This window comes from Protopterus annectens, chromosome 12.part0 (assembly GCF_019279795.1).
Source record: "Protopterus annectens isolate FY-2018-M chromosome 12.part0, PAN1.0, whole genome shotgun sequence".
Taxonomy (NCBI): domain Eukaryota; kingdom Metazoa; phylum Chordata; order Ceratodontiformes; family Protopteridae; genus Protopterus; species Protopterus annectens.
In genome coordinates, this window is record NC_056746.1 from 290381600 (window position 1) to 290400362 (window position 18763).

The following is an 18763-nucleotide window of genomic DNA, read 5'->3' on the forward strand; positions in this document are numbered from 1 at the left end:
GTATTAATTTAACTAAATTTATGTTCTGCAAGTCAGTGTGTATTTATGAGAATTTAGCCTTTATAAGATGGTGAAGTTGGTTAAGGATAATACTATATTCCTTAGGAAGTTTGAGTTCAAGTCTCATTTGCCCAGTGTTAGAGTTTTTCCATTGGTATATCTCCCATATTGTGTAGTCTTTTATCAGGAGGTAGTTTGTTAGATTTACGGGTTTATTATTTATTAGTAGATTACGATTTAGGTGCAACAGTTGTATAAGGGCAAATAGTCAGCTAATTGCAATGATTTAAATAGTTTCTGTGTTGTAAGAATCATGTTTTTAATTGGTGGGTGTAGATTCTACGTGTATATGCTAGTCTGGTTTAAATTTTCAAGAATGGTAGGGATTTGATATTACAGTCAAGGGATTTCAACTGTCCATACCAGATTTTGGCCCACTGGGGTGACCAAGTATTTATATACAAGTCATAGTTTATTATTTGTATTGGTCTGTAGACAGTAATTATACTATAGTAAAGCTTAAAATCAGACAACCCTTATCTTTGGCGAGTACAAGTTTTCCATATTTAATTCTGGTAGATTTGGAATACCATAAGAATCTTGATATAGCTTTTTCCATGGCAAGAAAGACGTTTTGGGGAATATTTGAAAAAGTAGCATTTAATTGAAAGAGTATTCTTGGTAGAAAATTCATCTTAACAATACTAGCTTTTAACAGTAGAGACGTATTGATGTTCTTCCATCTATCAATATCGTTTTGAATACTAGTCCATGTACTTAGTAGGTTATTGTTTATAATATCTTTGAAGTCAGATGTAAATAGTATTCCTAGATATTTTATCTGATAGTTTATTTTGATCTCACTCATGGGAAAGTACAATTCTTTATGACTTATAGGATTGAGGGGAAATGTGTGACTTGTTTAAATTTATGTTATAGTTTGAAACTAGCGAGAACTCAATAGCCAAGTATTTTTGGGAGGTCAGTAGTGGGGAGTTGGAAGTATTTAAGTCATCGGCAATGCCGGAGTAGATAAGATTTGTACTGTGGATTCTGGGAATATGATGAAAGTTTTTTTGTGAAATAAACAGGAGGGGTTCTAGATAAAGATTAAATAGATATGGCGAAAGAGGACATCCTTGCCTTGTACCATTGGATAAGAGTATAGGGTTAGTTATATGTTTGTTTTCCTGTATAGTGATAGAAGCTTTCGGATACAGAACCTGGATCATTTTAATGAATTCTTGAGGAAAAACATATAAAGGCAGTATATTAAAGAGAAAGTGTAAGTTTACTCTATCAAAAGCTTTGGTTGCATCTACTGTAAGGGCATATCTGGGGCATTTATCTCTATTAAGCAGTCTTACAATGGTATCCAAGAGGAGGGTGATCTCACTTGTTTGTCTGTTTGTCATAAAGCCCATTTGTTGTTGGTAGACCATCAAAAGCTCTTGAGAGGAGTGCTCTTCAAGCCCTTCAGAGGGTTCCTGCCATCGGAGCCCACAGCACTGATGCTCTTGCCATTTAGCAGAAAAAAACTGACAACAGTTTGGGTGTGTGGAAGCTGTCCGGTTGTTATATCCCAAGCAGGATTTAAGCCATACGGGTAAGACTTTTGCACCACTGATGTAATGAACATCTGTATGTACTTTAAACATAAGAATAAGAAAAGTGAATTCAGGTGCAATGAAAATAAAGCCATTAAACTCTTGGTAACTCCAAATTATGGATTTACCCAAATGATGCTGGTTTTGAAGTTCTAGTTTCAACCTTTTCATATAGGAAAGCACTTCAATCACACTAATAATAAACTATATTCAAGTAAACACAGAGAAAAAATGAAGTTATAAACAGATTTGCTCACCACATAGGCAGAGCGACATCTGTATGAAAGACACACTGTGGAAACATTGCTTAGAAGACAAACAAAATTTTATTTGATTGTGATAACTTTATAGAATACCTTGTAATCCTCATCCTCACTGTCTTCTGAATCCAGGACCCGGGAATCTTTTTCATTATCACCTGCTGCTCCTTCATCTGGGTCCTCATCTTCCTCCTGCGAAAGTTAAAAGATCAGGAAGTATTCAGAAGTAACACTTCACAGACTATTTTCCAAGTACATTGCTTTTCCAGACAAAGTACAGTTTTCTGTTACATGGTGAACTCGCACCATGTGCTTTTCCACGTTTCCGCATTTCCATTTCAAAAAAAAAAAAAAAAAATCAAATGGAATTGAGAAACGTGCATTAAAGCACATGGTGCGAGTAGACCAGCAGCATGCAAGGGGCACACAGTAAAAACTATATCAATAAAGCAGACAAACGACCACGTAAAACGCCTACAGCAACAGGTCTGGATAAAGACACCTAATATTATGGAGAGTGAATAGATTTCCCTAGCTAACTTACAAATTTGTTGCATTAGCCTGCAATTACAGAACGCAATACAGTGTGAATATAAACACATCCTCAGCAGTTTCTAACTACAGACGTTAAATATTTCCACTGATCTGCTAGAAAGCACAATTAATGGAAAACTAAATATAGGACTAAAGACTCGAGTCATTCTGCGAAATCAGTACAGTTTAGAGCCAGTGGAGCACGCATTTAACTCAAATAAAGATAGGACAAATACATTTTTAAAATGCACCTTATCAAAGCAAGGGAATGCAGAAGAAGAAACTAGGATTGCAAGTAGCCCGTCAATACAAAGTAACCCACGGGATACAGTAGCAACAAAATGGAGGTTCCACAAAACGTTTTGCAGACTAGTAGGGATGGACAGCTGAGCTCTGACATCACAATAGGGGTGGGTCATTGCTTATTTTCAATTGCATGCAAAATGGTATAGTGCTGTCAGTTTGGGGGCAGGATCTTACAGACAACTACTGCTGGTTTGTAGCAGTCTTGACATCAGGATTTAAGAGACTGCCGCAAGCTTTTCTACAGCGTGATAACTTGTTTCTAAAAGGGTTAGCAAAATAGTACGGAACAGAATTGTGGTTTAGGAGAAAAACAGCTGAAATCATAATTTCTTTTAGCTGCATTGCACATTTCCTAAAGCAGGATCAGGTTGTAAGGGGGAAAAGGTGCTGGAATGTTGAGCAGGAACAAATACCCCGTTGTTGTCCTTTAAATAAGCTACACCAAAGTAACACTTCTGACCAGCTACTCTTCAGCCATGTCCCCAAAGTCACTAGAAAAGTGGATAATTCCTCAGCTCTTCAAAATTCTATTTTCATCCTCAGGAGTTTTGCTGCAACTTAGAACTTCATCATGTTAAGTATTAAACTTTTCAAAACGGCAACAACTAAGTGGGGACAGCTTTATCGTAATTCCCAAAGATCATCATAATGGGTAACTACAGTCCCTTTTAAAAAGTTTTTAAGTATGCAATTGCAATATACAATATATAATAATGTACAGATTCAATTACTTAAATACCTCTCTGAAAATGACCTTCTTGCACCCACCCAACATGGTTTCCGTCCTGATCACAGCACTACCACAGCCCTTTCTTTCTTTCACTAATATTCTAAACAAAGCCACTGATGCTGATCTCCCTACTTCAGTAATCTTACTGGATGTATTAAAGGCTTTCGATACAGTGTCACATACCAAGCTGCTAAACCAACTGGCAAAGCTAGGTTGCTCTCCTAATTTTATTATTTTGTTCCCTATTGTTTAGTTAAGAGGAGAATCAGTCAAATGGTAAAATAAAGTATCACGTAAATAACATAGGAGTCCCACAAGGATCCATTCTAGGGCCCCTTAGTCTAATACATTCATCAACAATCTTTACAAAGTTTCCCAACAAAGCAGACTCATCCCATACGCTGCCGACTACAGTCATATCAACCCTCCAATAATTTCTCAGACCTCCTTACAGCAACACAAAACGCATTCCAAACTGTAGAAACCTGGCTAAACAATGCACAACTATTGTTAACCCCCCCCCCCCCAAAAAAAAAAACTTTTCCCAATAAAACCCCCAGCTATCTGTTTCAAAATAATTTCAGTAGATAATACAGGAATCTAAATTGTTAAGACGGCAAAATTATCGGGCATTACAAATAGAAGATCACCTTTGAGCTATATATTCTCAACACAATAAAGAACACTCACTTTAAAAACTCTACAAACTTTACTGCCAAACTCTACCTAGACAACTACACCAGAACAAAACTGGCTAGTACCTTACATACCCCTTCTCTTCTACACGGAAGTGCCATTTTTACTAACCTTCGCTCATATCTTAGCAACAAATCCAATCCTGCTACTACAAAATATCTAAATTTGCCTCAGGCAAGCCTAACCGCGCACACCATTGCCATGCAATCTCAGAACTGAACTGGCTCAAGTTTTCCCAGTAGCTCAGTTATATCCAATTGACTCTAGCCCACAAACTAATTTTTAAACCCAACAGCTACCCAGCACTCCACTCCATCCTGTACACTTATATTCCAACCTAAACTCTTAGATCCTCCAGCAAACAGCTTTTAAATGTTACCAAACCCAATAAGAGTTGGACAAAGTCTCTATTCTCATAGCATTGCTAAACTATGGAACACCTTACTCAAATTGACTGTTCAAAAACCTTTAACTCAGCTTTAAAAAGCCATTACCGCAATAACCCCTCTTGCCCCTGCAATACAAACAATACGCTACCTTAAACCTGTTCCTAAATTTAATGTACATGTAACATCATAAAGCATACTCAATACTGGTTGGGAACTAATCTGTCATATACTGTTGTGCAAATTATTTGTTTTAGTGTAAACTTTGAACTGTAATGTAATATTTCTTTACATTTATATGTACTGTAATATGCTACTTCAATGTTATTTTGTTTGTTAAAGTTGGTACTTTGTACAACTGGTTTGTGGAGCTTTTCTCCCAGGGCCTCCACTGAAAATGGGTTTCTGACCCAGTGGACTTTCCCAGTCAACAAATGTCAATAAATAACATTAAATAAATTATTCCACACAATTACATGCTGCAGATGATATATACAGTACTACACATATGGAAAAAAAAACTTCTGTTAAAGCACAATCATTTTTATTGGGGGGGGTAAACCTCCAAAAGAGTGAAATCCAGTATGCTCAAATGATTTAGGGTAAGAATGTCAAGGTGCAGGAGACTCGTACCTCCCTAATGCAGACAGAGGTTACCTTACAACAGCAGTACCAAATACCCAACCATGTACAGAAAAAGTGTTCTACACAGCCAGTGTTATTAACCGTCAGTACAATTATCTGTAAACACAGGTATTACAAAAGCTACCAAGCAGGTTGTTATAAAGAAATCCAGATGGTCAAGTATCCGATAAGAAGTAGTGTTTGCTATTTCTTCACACACATTCCTGTAGAACTGGCTGTAAAAATGACAGATCTAGCATGTTCCCCTTGTGGCAAAGTACTGGCAGGTTTATGAAGGCTAAGGGAATCAACATCCTGGAGACTGCCCAGAAATGGGCACAAAGGTTAAGTAAACTTACTGGCATCACACCATTACCAACATACCCACATTTGATCAGATTTGCTTTGGAAGGTTAAAGTTGTTTGCATGCAGCTAGAGTACTCTTACAACTAATGGCTTCCTGGATCTTTATCGGTCTGCATTCCATTCTCAACACAGTAGCTAGAGTGATGGAGAAAGAAGATTCTGCCAATAGGGGTGACTATAAGCAGGGGTATAGAAAATGTGCAAGAAGGGCTGGAGTTTACTGGAGAAAAATCTGCAAAACACTAATTTTGGGAGCAAATAACTAAGACAGGGAAAGAAAACCAAGCAAATATTTGGATTGCAGGTTAGATTGCCCTCCCTATAAGGGATTGATAACACAGTACAGGCAAAGAAAGGGATACCAGAGTGCCAAGAGAATAACCAGCTCTGGAAAAGTTTGTAGTTGCGTCTACAACAGTTGTTATTGATAAACAGATAACTGGTAGGGCATATAAAATATTATGCAACTGTAAGAATCACAGGAGGACAGCTGTACAGCTCCCAAGTATGTAAACTCCAAAGGTTTAGGATTTTTGAGTGGAAGTCTCTACATAGGTATTTCTGTACTCTGAAGAGAGCTCAGACTTGTTCCTCTAGTAGACAGCAAAAGCTAGTGGTGAGATGGGAAAGAGGAGGTAATTAGGAACATGTTTTCTAGGAATGTAAAAAGTTGGTAGATTTTAAACATATCCTATAGACTATTTTGTCAGAAATGTTTGGTGACCAAAATGGCTGCAACTAAGGCTATTCTTATTTTGAGATTTGACACAGTATCTAAACTGCCAGGACACAGTAAGGCTTTACTAAGTTTAATGACATTGGCAGCCAAGAAAGCAATTACTAGAACATGGAAATCAAACACTAAACCAACTGTGACTGACGCACTGTGTATTACAAAGGAGATAAAAGAAATGTAGGTGGGATCTTTTAGGAAAAAAGGGACCAAACTTCATAGAAAATAGAATTTGTTCTGCATGTACTGCTCCCACAATGTACAGGGGGAGTGAGGTTTAAGGGGAAGTAGGAATTGAGCAATGTATAACGGAATGAACAAATTGAAAAAGAAACGCATTCCACATGAAAACAGCAATGAAAAATGTCTATGGTATACAAATGCTAGTGATGGTTTCAGCATAAGTTGGTCGAGTGGATTCCCTTGGCCAAGAAAAAAACATTTCCTCTGGAGAAATCCAAGCAGTCCCTCCTCCAGTTTCCTTTTCTTTGCAAAGAGTAATTTGTCTAATGCTTTCATAGCAGTCGCTATATCAGCGAAAAAATCTCTCTGTACATCAGAAAGAAGTCAGCCATTTCTCTAGAACTAGAGCCTCTTTTTGAAGCTCTTCTTTGATAGTATTATACTGTTCGATGAGGAGCTTCATATATCCATAACTTGCCTCTAAATTTAGCTGCTGCCATTGAACACAGAGAATGGATTAGGGAGCATATTTATGCCATTCATAGAGAGAATGAGGGCAATGCCTTAGCTAATCATGTTCTGCAACATGACAACGCATGCTTTTAGATTTATGGTTTTAGGACATGTATACCACTGAGAGACTAGGGAATATCAGTAATAGTACTGAAAATGAAGAAGCTAAATGGATCATCAAGTTAGCAGCGGATAAAGGACATGGTCTCAATGATAAGTTTTCATTGAAGCCTTTTCTAGCAGATAGACCATTTATACATTAGTTCTATTTATATATGCATGGTGCTTGTTAGCTAATTCTACGAAATAAATTTATGTAATAGCTGTTCTATTTTATATGGAAATGTTTTATGCAATATGAATATATGTTTTTATGTATTGATATTTCAGCTATGTTTTTTAACATGGTGAGTGAGGGTCATCATTTGTTATATATGATAGTTTGTGCACCAATGATATTGTTTTTAGTTGTCATGTGTTAGGAATGTAGTTTTTAATAGGTGCAATACTGCTACTTAAGCAGTTTTGAATTTAGGTGTTTTATTTCAAGTCTGATGAAGCGTCCTGAGAGATGTGAAAGCGCTTACTAATTCGAATAAAGGATTGTTTTTTACCTCTACCTTGGGAATTATTATTTTATGCATTGACTTTTATCTAGTTTACTTTGATAGCCATGGCGTATCTACCTCTCTTCTTTGGTATTTTTTTTTACACAGAAATGAGGATGTGTTTAACAGTAGGAGAAAGGGATATACACATGGCTATTCTTGGAACTGGAGCAGCCATGCTGTCAATTTCAGGGTTTGGATGGTAGGATGGAACTGTCCCGATTGGTGAATCAGGAGGTCTGGAGATGGTTCCAGAATTCATGGTTCTTCCAAGAGATCAGGCCACAGGAAGGGGAACCAGACTTGGCGAGGCCAGTAAGGAGCAATGAGGATAGGGGTACTCCATGAGTTTTGCTTTCTGAATCACTTTAGGTATGATGGGAAAGGGTAGAAAAGTGTAAATATGTCTTGGAGGCCAATTGTGGACCAGAGTGTCCCTGGGTGACATTCCCAGATGGGGAATGAGGGCAAGGTAGTTGCTGCATTTGGCATTCATGTACGTGGCGAATAGACGGCAGCAAGGGTGGCCCCATTTGCGGAAAATCTCTTCTGCAACTTTTGTTTTCAGGGACCACTCATGAGGCATCAGAATTGCTCAACTCTGTTTGCTATCGCATTGGACTTCCCCGGAATATGCATTGCTACCAAAAAATGTTGAGTCTCCATTGCCCATTTCCATACTCTTTGTGCCTCTCGACAAAGTGGGCAAGACTAGGTTCCCCCTTCCTTGTTTATGTACCACACTGGAGACATGTCTGATTGAATTGCAATTGTCCCGGTGGGAAGAGAACTGTGAAGTGCTTGCAACACGTATAGCACTGCTCTCATCTCCAGAACATTTATGGGCAAGTGGTTCTCATGATTCTGCCAGATACTTTGGACCGTCATTCCCAGATAAAGACCCCCCCCCATCTGGGAAGCGTCCATGGTCAAGACTGCATTTTGTTGAGGGTGAACAAGGGAACGGCCTAGATAAAGCTGATCTGTATGTAACCACCATGTTAGATCCTTCTTGCAGGAGTTTGTAATACGTATTTTGGTGGGACAAGGGTAGATCCTGCATAGACCACTGGGCAAATATTACATTTGAGTGCTTCAGTGGCTAGACGGGCTAGGGGAACTAACAGAATGGTGGACACCATAGTACCTAGAACTTGAACTATCCTGGCCTGTACTTTGTCTGGTCAGCAAGAGTCTGATTTGGTTGTGCAACAATTCTATCCTTTCTGGTGTCAGTTTTGCTGTCATGGTGGTTGAGTCTAGGTCTGAGCCCAAGACGACAATATGCTGTGATGGAGATAAAGCGGTTTTTATTTAGATTTATTGTAATTCCTAATCTGGCGCACAAGGATAGAGTCTTGTCCCTGGCTAGGATTAGTTGGTGCTTGGTGGTAGCAGTGAAGAGCCAGTCGTCCATGTACAGAAACACCCAGAATCCCTGACGTCTCAGGTGAGCCATGACCACTGCCATACATTTGGTGAACACTCTGGGGGCTGTTGTGAGGCCAAAGGACAGTGTTCGAAATTGAAAATGACTGGCTCCCAGCCGAAAGCGTAGATGTCTTCTGGAGCACCTGTTCATTTTGATAAGGTAGCACGCATCCTGAAGATCTACAGAGCACATCCAATTGTCTTTCCCGATAAACGGAAAAAAATGACTGCTGAGTGATCATACGGAACTTCAATTTTTTTTTTTTTTTTAACAGACTTGTTCAGCTTGCTGAGATCTAGAATTGATCTCCAATCCTCTGTCTTTTTTGTAACTAAAAAGAATAGTAAGTTCCGGACCCTATTTGCTCTGTGAGGATCTTGAGAAATGTGTAGCCAGGCGCTTGGGTACAGTGACAGACTACCCCTGACTGCCTCCAGAGATGGTCAGGCAACCCTTCAGGGGCGATGAAAGGGTCAGAGAAAGCATCTATCACCCTGGTGTTGCGGACGCCCACTGCCATGAGAGTGGCGCCTTCCATTATAACCTCCTCCTTTGCCTCTAGGGGAGGGTTGACCCTGTGCTTGAGGGAAACCTTTTTAGGATTTATGGAACCACATTTTCCCTCCTATTTGATCCCTGGGATAGGAGTCTGAAGGGAGAAACTGACTAACAGCAGATAAGGTTTTCCCTTCCTGCTCGCACCTGGTCAAAGTCACTTTTACCTGAGGTCAAAAAAAAAAAAAAAAAAAAAGAGTTGAACCATCAAAGGAGACATTGGTAAAGGAAAACTTGAAGGACTCCGTAAAATTACACAGACACATCCAGGAATGTCTCCTAAGAGAGATCCCTGATGCGGCCGCCCTGCTCGCTCCATCAGCTGCATAAGAAATCAGCCTCATGGAGGAGTTGGCAATAGAGATAAGGGTGGAGAGCTGCGAAAATACCTGGTCAGCAGATCCCAAAGCTACTGAACCCTGAAGGGTATCGCTCAACTCCATTAGAAGACCCCTTTGTAGCCTAGTAAAATGGGACAGGTAGTTCAGCGATTGTAAGGTAAAAGCCGCTGAAGAAAAAGTACGCTTTCCATACCTATCCATCGTCCTAGACTCTTTATTAGGAGGATGGATATTTGAGGATCTCTCGGATAACTCCTCCTTTGTGGCTACTGCTACCACCATAAATATCCACAGGTACTCCCCCCTTGGTTAGAAAGGTTTCGTCTTCTGGAGCAGTAATAAATTTATTAGGCCTCCTCAGGACAGGCTCCTTTTGTGTCCGGAGAGGTCCAAGCTTTCCAAGATATGACCTCTAATAGTTGGTCATACGGCGGGGTCACCCAGGAGGTGGAAGGTTGGGAACCAAAAGCCTTAAGGTACACTGATTCGTTCTCAGTAGGGTTAGAGGTCTTCCAATCACCCCTCTAAGGATTTCTAGGATGTCCGCAAAAGAGACCTCCTCAGAGGGGGATCTTGTGACCCTTCTGACTCATCCAAATCAATGTCAGAAGTGACGGACTCAGGTGAGTTAATATGCTTCCTCTTACAAACTATCTTCCTCGGGACCTCTCCAGTAGGGTAATCTGGGGAGGTTTTGGAAGAGGGAACACCTCCTATGGGGGCTCCTTGAGGCTCTGGTTCCCTACACTAAGGTGCAGGCAGGGGAGAAGAGGCTGCTACCGGCTGCTGGAGGGACGTCTGGTCCAAAGGCTGGGCTTTCGCACTTGACAAAGCTCTATCACCTCGAAAGCCTTACCACAGCGCTCCAAAGAAGACCTCCGCTCCGAGGAAACAGAAGGTAGATGCCTAACAGAAGGAGCAGGCTCCAAAGCGGACGTGGGAGCCGAGCTTACACGAGCCGAAACACAGAGGGGGGGGTCGGATCCGAAGAAAAACCAGGGTGACTATCCCTTCCAGAGTCAACCAGAGAGCATCTGCTCCCAAACCCCTCGGGTCCAGACTGAGCCGATGAAGTTAGAGTTATCTGTTCCGAGGAAGCAGGAAGAGTTCTTGGAACTGAGGGTTCCAGCACTACATGATCCAAAAGATTAGACTCCGAAAGCGAGACAGTCATAGGAGGAACAGTAGACTAAGGATGGGATGGATCAGAAACCTTTGGGTCCGGAAAAGCTAAAATTTTTGCCAGCGCCAGGTCACAGAGCAGCCTCTTCCCCACCCGCTCTACATCCTCATCAGACAGTGTCCTGGAGGAACAGGTGGAGATAGAGTCCTTCTTTCCAAAATAGGAGATCTTAAGGTTGGTGAAACCGGTTCCAAGATTGGTCAATGTCTCGACACACAGGATTGCCTCGGAGTCGATGAAACAGACGACACAGAGACCGTAGTAGCAGAATCTGAGCCAGAACTCTTCGGCTCCATCGCTTCTGATTTGCCGGTTCCGAAGCAGGAGCTGATGGAGATTTCCTTTTGTGACTTTTAGTGACAGTCTGACCTTGTTCCAGCTGTTCTTGGAAGGAACTACTCAACCCCCTATCAATAGGTTTCCTTTTACATTTATTAAGAACCCTGGTGCTGAACACATGACAAAGTACAGGATTCTTGCCAATGAGGCTCCCCAAGACAGTACACACAACTGGTGTGACTGTCGGTTAACGACATTTTCTGAGAACACTTATCACACTTTTTAAAGCCAGAAGGGCAGTGTTCCTTGTGATCTCCATCTTTATCCTTAGACATTTTGTTTTTATGACAGGAAAAGAAATAAATACGATAATAATAGTACAACTAGAGAGACATTTTTTTTTTTTGTAATATAAAGAGGAAAACTAGCACAGAGAGAAAAGGCCCTCTAATTTAAACAGGCAGCTACGGCCCTCTAACTTAAACAGGCCGTACAATCCTTAAAGAAAGGGACAGGGGATGCTAACACTCACACAATCACTCTAGATAACAGAATAAAACTATTAATAAGAAAGAAGAAATATAGGCAAAAATATCAAAAAATTCAACTTAGCTAACGAGCCAGTAAAGAAGACAACCTCGAAGCTTTTGCGGCAAATGAGATCTGTGGAATTGCCGTGGTGCATCATGGGATATGGGATAGCCTCCAGCCAGTAAAAGCTCTCTAGCTTTAGTATCGGCCGAGTCGGAGCAAAGGTTCGGCTCCAAACCCATCCAGCAAGAATTACGGCGAGACAGGACTACATAACATTGTTATTTAACAAAGGAGTTTACACACACAGTCTTGCTCTCTTTCCTGTTTACGCACTATCTGGTACATCGGGCAACAAGCACCTTTCAGTGCTCGTTTCTGTAGCAGTTATGGGTTTTAAAGGCTGAGGTTACTAGCCCAAGGCCCAACCATCCTCAGAGGGGTGCACCACACACACAGGGCCAATTTAGAGGGTCGAATGCACCTACTGCATGTCTTTGGAATGTGAGAGGGAACTGGAGTACCCGGAGGAACCCCACACAAACTCAGGGAGGACCATGCATACTCTGCGAAGGCGGCACCCCAGCCGAGAATCAAACAGAAGAACCTCTTGCTGTGAGGCGAGAATGCTAACCCCTACACCAAGTGCACCGCCCACACACACAGTAGTATGACAGTTAACTATCTCATGATGGCCCGACTCATCATTTCTGGTATAACTTCTAATCATATCCAGTTGTTTCAGTTTTATTGGAGGGAAGCCTTCTAGCTTAGTTTTTTTTTCTTATAACTAGCCAGTTTTCTAGTTTCAGCACTCAAATCTGTTTCTTTGATCTCAGCACTTGTTCAGGAAAAAAAAAAAAAAATTTCATCTGCTTTTACTGTACTTGTGTTTCTACCTACTTTATTTTACTTTTGCATCATCTTAAAAGTACTCAATTGTATTTATTACTGCTTGGTATAACTCATTCTAAGCCTTTTGGTTTAAACACTTGGGCTTCGGACCAGTTGTTTTGCACTGAGAGGGTTTGTGGTCTGCACTGTAGTGGCAGAACAGGTAGCTTACATCCTTCTAGGTTGGGAACTGCTGATTGAGGGCTCAGTGTCTGTTATTCTAAAAGTGTATTAATTCTGGTTTAAGCACTTGGGCTTTCAGGCCAGTTATTTTACATTAAGAGGGTTCGTGGTCTGCACTCATGGGAGGAGAGGCTGGACTCTGCCATTCTGAGCTGGGAATTTCTGGTTAAAGGCTTATAGTGCATGCACATCTGAACTGCTTCTTACTGAAGTTGGTGCGCCTTGTTTGCTGTGGCAAAGACTGGATTCGGGCCTGCTGGATCTAGCTTTGTCTGTGTAACTTGAGCACTAATCCAGGCATTCTCTAAAGTATTCAACTGTATTTATTACTGCTTGGTAGTAACTTGATTGAAGTGTAGCTATCATTCTAAGTCTTTTGGATTAAGCACTTGGGCTTCAGACCAGTTGTTTTACATTAGGAAGGTTTGTGGCATGCAATGTGATGGCAGGACAGGTAGCTTTCATCCTTCTAAGTTGGGAACTGCTGATTGAGAGCCCAGTGTCTGTTATTCTTAAAGTGTATAAGTTCTGGTTTAGGCACTTGGGCTTCAGGCCAGTTATTTTACATTAAGAAGGTTCGTGGTCTGCACTCTTGTGGGAGAAGAGGCTGGACTCTGCCCTTCTGAGCTGGGAATTTCTGGTTAAAGGTTTATAGTGCCTGAATATTTGAACTGTATCTTACTGAAATTGGTACACCTTGTTTGCTGTAGCATAGACTAGATCCAGGCCTGTTGAATCTAGCTTTGTTTATATGCTTGTTGTTTATTTCCCTGGAACGCTATTTCCCTAGAACGCTAATTCCACCTAATACGCGGCTTCTCAGCGCTTCTGTGGATCACTAGTGATATCTGCATTGGTTACTGTACTTATTTCCTTATTTCACTTGAAAGAAAGTTACTGTTTGTCGTTTTTGCATTTAAGTTACCTGTAACACATTGCACTTAAGTTACCTGGCACTTGCGCGGTAAAGCAATTATACATGTCAGCACTAAAAATTAAAAGCACTACACCCTCACTCCCCACTGGCCCTTGTTTTCAATTAAGGAATTCCCAATATTATTCTAGCATGTCCAAAGGTCAGTTGTCAATCTCCTCTCCGGTCCAGCTGGTGAATCTGGGAATCTTGAGGCAATGTTACAACTGACTCATGTACACAGACAACCCTCTCCTCCTTCCAACAAATTCCAACACATGTGAGAGATGCAACCAAATAGCCAAACTGGAGGCTAAGCTCTCTCAACTCAGTACTGGCATAACCAGTCAGGAGGAGAAGGAAACCACACTCACTACAACTCCAGTCTCACATAGACCTACCACGACAGCAAACCAAACACAATCACACAAAAACATACTCGGAGGCTCTAAATAAAGATCTGCCTAAGCAGCAAAGACCTCCAAAGCAGACACCCAAGCAACCGCTACCCCAAAACAAAACACGCGCAACACATATCTCACAAAGCCAGTGTGCCGAACAGTCACAGCCCTTAAGACTAAACAACACACCTGATACACTTGTAATAGGTGACTCTATCGTCAGGCACACTGACGTCCCGCTCACCAGGCTGAAAGTACAGTTTTGTACCTACCACAAATGTAGATGTTCGAGTGCTAATACAGCTGCAGTAATCACAGATTGGAATTCGGCCGACCGAGGGACCGCCTGACGGCAGAAAACCCAAGTCTTGGTCCGGCGTCGGTTGTCGTCACTTTCTCTTCTGACGTCAGTGAGGCCAGAGTATACAAGACACAGCAGACGCCATGTTCTTCAGTCTTTCTTGCCCCAGATGTCAGGTGCCCCCAAAAGAAGGCAATACATAAGTTATGCTTATATGCATATACATGTAATGCAATATAATCCAAAAATTAGAAGTTATGTACTCACCATAACGTTCCATCTGAGTAGGTGACTTCATTCGGATGCAACCTGTGGGTATCGGATCCGACCTCGGATCCGAGCCGGCAATTCAAAAGCTTAGGCTCCGAGCTCCTAGCTCCTCCCTCTTACCCATAACCCCTTGCCAAGCCCTGACTGACCTCAGATTGAGTTTGCCTCAAAAATACTGACTACAGTACACGAAAACAGCATAAATACTCGCTCTATAAAGGTCAGGGGGATGGAGGGGATAGTTACATCGAATGAAGTCACCTACTCAGATGGAACGTTATGGTGAGTACATAACTTCTAAATCTGAAGTAGGCAGACTTCATTCATCTGCAACCTGTGGGACAGAGTCCCTAGCTACCTGAATCTTGGGCGGCCGTCATGGAAGGATGTTTCGGAGCACCGCTGAGCCAAAGGATGCTCTTCCTCTAGAAACAACATCCACCTTATAATAAGAAATAAAAGTATGAGGAGAGGCCCAAGTAGCTGCCGAGCAGATATCATCCAATGATACACGGGACTTAAAGGCGGCTGACGTGGAAACTGCCCTAGTAGAATGAGCCGTAACCCTCTGAGGAGCAGGTCTACCTGAAGTGTCATATGCCTGCAGAATACAATTAGCAATCCACTTAGATAGTGTGACTTTAGATACTGCTTTACCCAGAGCAAATTTAGCAAAGGAGACGAACAGCTGATCTGATTTCCTGTGACCAGCTGTTCTGTGAATATAAAAACGTAATTGTCTATGAACATCCAAGGAATGCAATTTGTATTCTCCTTTGAGTACTTGGGAAAAAACACAGGTAAATTAATTGATTGGTTAATATTGGATTCAGAAGAGACCTTCGGAAGAAAAGATGGATTGGTCCTGAGGCACACCCTATCAGGGAAGAAAGAAAGGTAAGAGGTCTTGATGCATAGAGCCTGAAGCTCAGACACTCTTCTGGCTGAAGTGATAGCTACCAAGAAGGCAGTCTTCCAGGAAAGGTACTTTAAATCTGTAGAAGCTGCAGGCTCGAAGGGAGGAGCAGTAAGGGCTTGCAGAACTAAAGACAAGTCCCAAGGTGGTACAACCTCCTTGACTGGAGGCCTCAACAAAAAAAACCCTTTGAGAAATGTTTTGCATAATTTCGCCATAAGGGGAGCTGTCTCATGACCAATGTGATAATGCGAGATAGCTGCCAATTGTACCTTAATCGTGGAAGAACTTGCCCCTTGATGAAAGAGATCTGTTAAAAAATCCAGCACCGCTGACATAGGTGCCGAGAAAGGATCCAAAGTTCTCTGTACCGCCCAAATAGAGAATCTCTTCCATTTACTCCGATAAACCTGCCTGGTGGAGGGTTTATGAGCTGCCACTAAAATGGCCTTGACCGGTGATGAGATACCGGGAGTCCTAATCAAGGATGGAACTGGAGCAGCCAAGCTGTCAACTTCAGGGTGCGCAGATTGGGAACCGACATTCCCAGAGGGTGGGATATGAGATCTGGAATTGGATCCAGAATACAGGGTGGATTGATTTTGTGAGACCATACGAAGGGGAACCAAGGTTGACGAGGCCAGAACGGGGCAATGAGAATCATTCTGCTCCCCAAACTGTTGGCTTTCTGCAAAAGCCTCTGCATCAGAGGAAGTGGAGGGTAGGCATGAAGGAGACCAGGAGGCCAAGCATGCACCAGAGCATCTCTCGGGAACTCCCCTGGTGGGGGAAGCAGAGCGAAGAAATTGTCGCATTTGGCGTTTGAGGGAGAGGCAAAAAGATCGCAACAGGGTTGCCCCCAGACGGCAAAAATCTTCTTCGCTACTTGAGGATTGAGAGACCACTCGTGTGGAGAAAGAATGGTGCGACTGAGCTTGTCCGCAAGGATGTTGGACTTTCCCGGAATGTGCGTTGCTACCAGAAAGCGTTTGGTGGAAATTGCCCATTCCCAGACTCTCATGGCCTCTCGACAAAGGGGGTAAGACCTGGTTCCTCCCTGTTTGTTGATATACCAGACTACCGACATGTTGTCTGTCTGAATCGCAATAGTCCCTGAAGGAAGAACGTGGTGAAGTGCTTGCAACGCAAGGAGCACCGCCCTCATTTCCAAGACATTTATATGCAAAGACGTCTCTGTGGGATTCCACGTGCTTTGGACAATCTTCCCCGCAGAATGCCCCCCCCCACCCGAGGCAAGAAGCGTCCATGGTCACTGTGGCTCGGGGAAATGCAGCACAAAAAGGTCTCCCTGCCAGGGGCTCCGGAGAAAGAAGCCACCAAAGAAGGGAGTCCCTGCACACCTTGCTGACCGCAATAGGAGCGTTGAGAGGGGAACAAAGAGGGGACCACTGAACCTGAAGGGTCCATTGAAGAACCCGCATGCGTAAGCGAGCATGAATGAGAAGCGGAATAGCTGCCGCCATCGAACCTAGGGACCGAAGCTGCAGTTGGAGATGGTTGCAGGACCGCTGTCACATGACACTTCAGGTTGGCAATTCTGTCTGGAGTGAGGAAGGCTCGCATTGATCTGGTGTTTAGTCTTCCTCCTATGAAATCTATAACTTGTGTTGGATGCAGCAAAGATTTCTCCCAGTTGATCGTGATGCCCAGCCCTGGGGCCACTTGAAGAAAATAGTCTCTGGCTGAGCACAGAAGATGCCTTGATGATGCCGTCAGGAGCCAGTCCTCCAGGTACGGAAAGACCTGTAATCCCTGGAGCCTCAGGTGGGCCGCTACCACCGCTAGCACCTTGGTGAACACCCTGGGGGCTGAGGTGAGACCAAAGGGAGGACCCTGAACTGATAATGACTGGCTCCCAGCCGAAGCGAAGAAACCTCCTGGATCGCCTGTCCATGCGAATGTGGTAGTACGCGTCCTTGAGGTCGATGGAGCACATCCAGTCGCTCTCCCTCAAGAGGGGAAGTATAGATTGCAGGGTGACCATCCGAACTTTTGCTTGGTTACTGACAGGTTCAGCTGGGAAAGGTCTAAGATTGGTCTTAGGTCCCCGCTTTTCTTTGGCACCAAGAAGAACCTGGAGTAAAACCCTAATCCGGTTTGATCTCGGGGACGACTGGATAGTTTTTTCTAGCAGCTGTTCGATTTCAGCTGCCGCCTCCCTTTGGTCGGGTGGAACATCTGGGAGGTTGCAGATTTGGGAACCTTGAATAGGGAATTGAATAACCTCTGGATATGACACGAAGCACCCAACTGTCTGTTGTTATGGACTCCCAAGAAGTCAGGTGCCTCGAAAACCGCCCCCCGACTGCCTCCAGAGACGGACAGCCGGGCAACCCTTCAGGGCTGCTGCGTGGGTCTATCAGAGAAAGGTTCCCTGGACCCAAAATTGCCAGGAGCCCCCCTGCCTCTAGCACGACGACCTCCCCGTCCTCCTCTGCCATGGAAGGACTGGTTATCTGGAGCAGGTTGGGACTGCTGCGATTTCCGGAACCACATCTTCTTCTGTCCCTTTTGGTTCTTAGAGAAGGACCTCTGGGGAGCTGAGAAGCGGACTCTGACGGCAGACAGCGTCTTCCCGTCCTTTTCGCTCTGGACTAATGTTTCGCGAACAGTCTTGCCAAACAAGGCAGAACCATCGAAGGGGGCATTCGCGAAGGTCGCCTTGAAGGGCTCTGCAAAACCACAGTGGCGGAGCCAGGCCTGTCGCCTCATGACTAGGCCTGCTCCGCTGGCTCTAGCGGCTCCCTCAGTAGCATGAGAAAGCAGCCGCATAGACGTATTGGAAACTGATCTGAGAGTGGCCATTCGGGTGGAATATACCTGTTTATCCTCACTCGACATGGACTCCGGGGGAGATGCAGCGTATTCTTTAATCAGATCCCGCTGCATCCTAATGACATGTGCCATGTAGTTCAGCCCTCTCAAAGAGAAGGTTGCTGAACTGAAAACTCGCTTCCCAATGCGATCCATCGAGCGGGACTCCTTGCCCGGAGGAT

The 18763-nt window shown here is 43.1% G+C and overlaps 1 protein-coding gene across 1 annotated transcript in view; it reads right to left on the minus strand.

Moving 5' to 3' along the window:
- Positions 1 to 18763, minus strand: part of PDAP1 (PDGFA associated protein 1) — a gene marked incomplete in the record, with an annotated part of 252720 nt that overhangs the window by 144412 nt on the left and 89545 nt on the right. Inside the window, 1 exon segment of the mRNA XM_044089355.1 lies at positions 1964 to 2059. Coding sequence (XP_043945290.1) covers positions 1964 to 2059 — 96 coding nt within the window.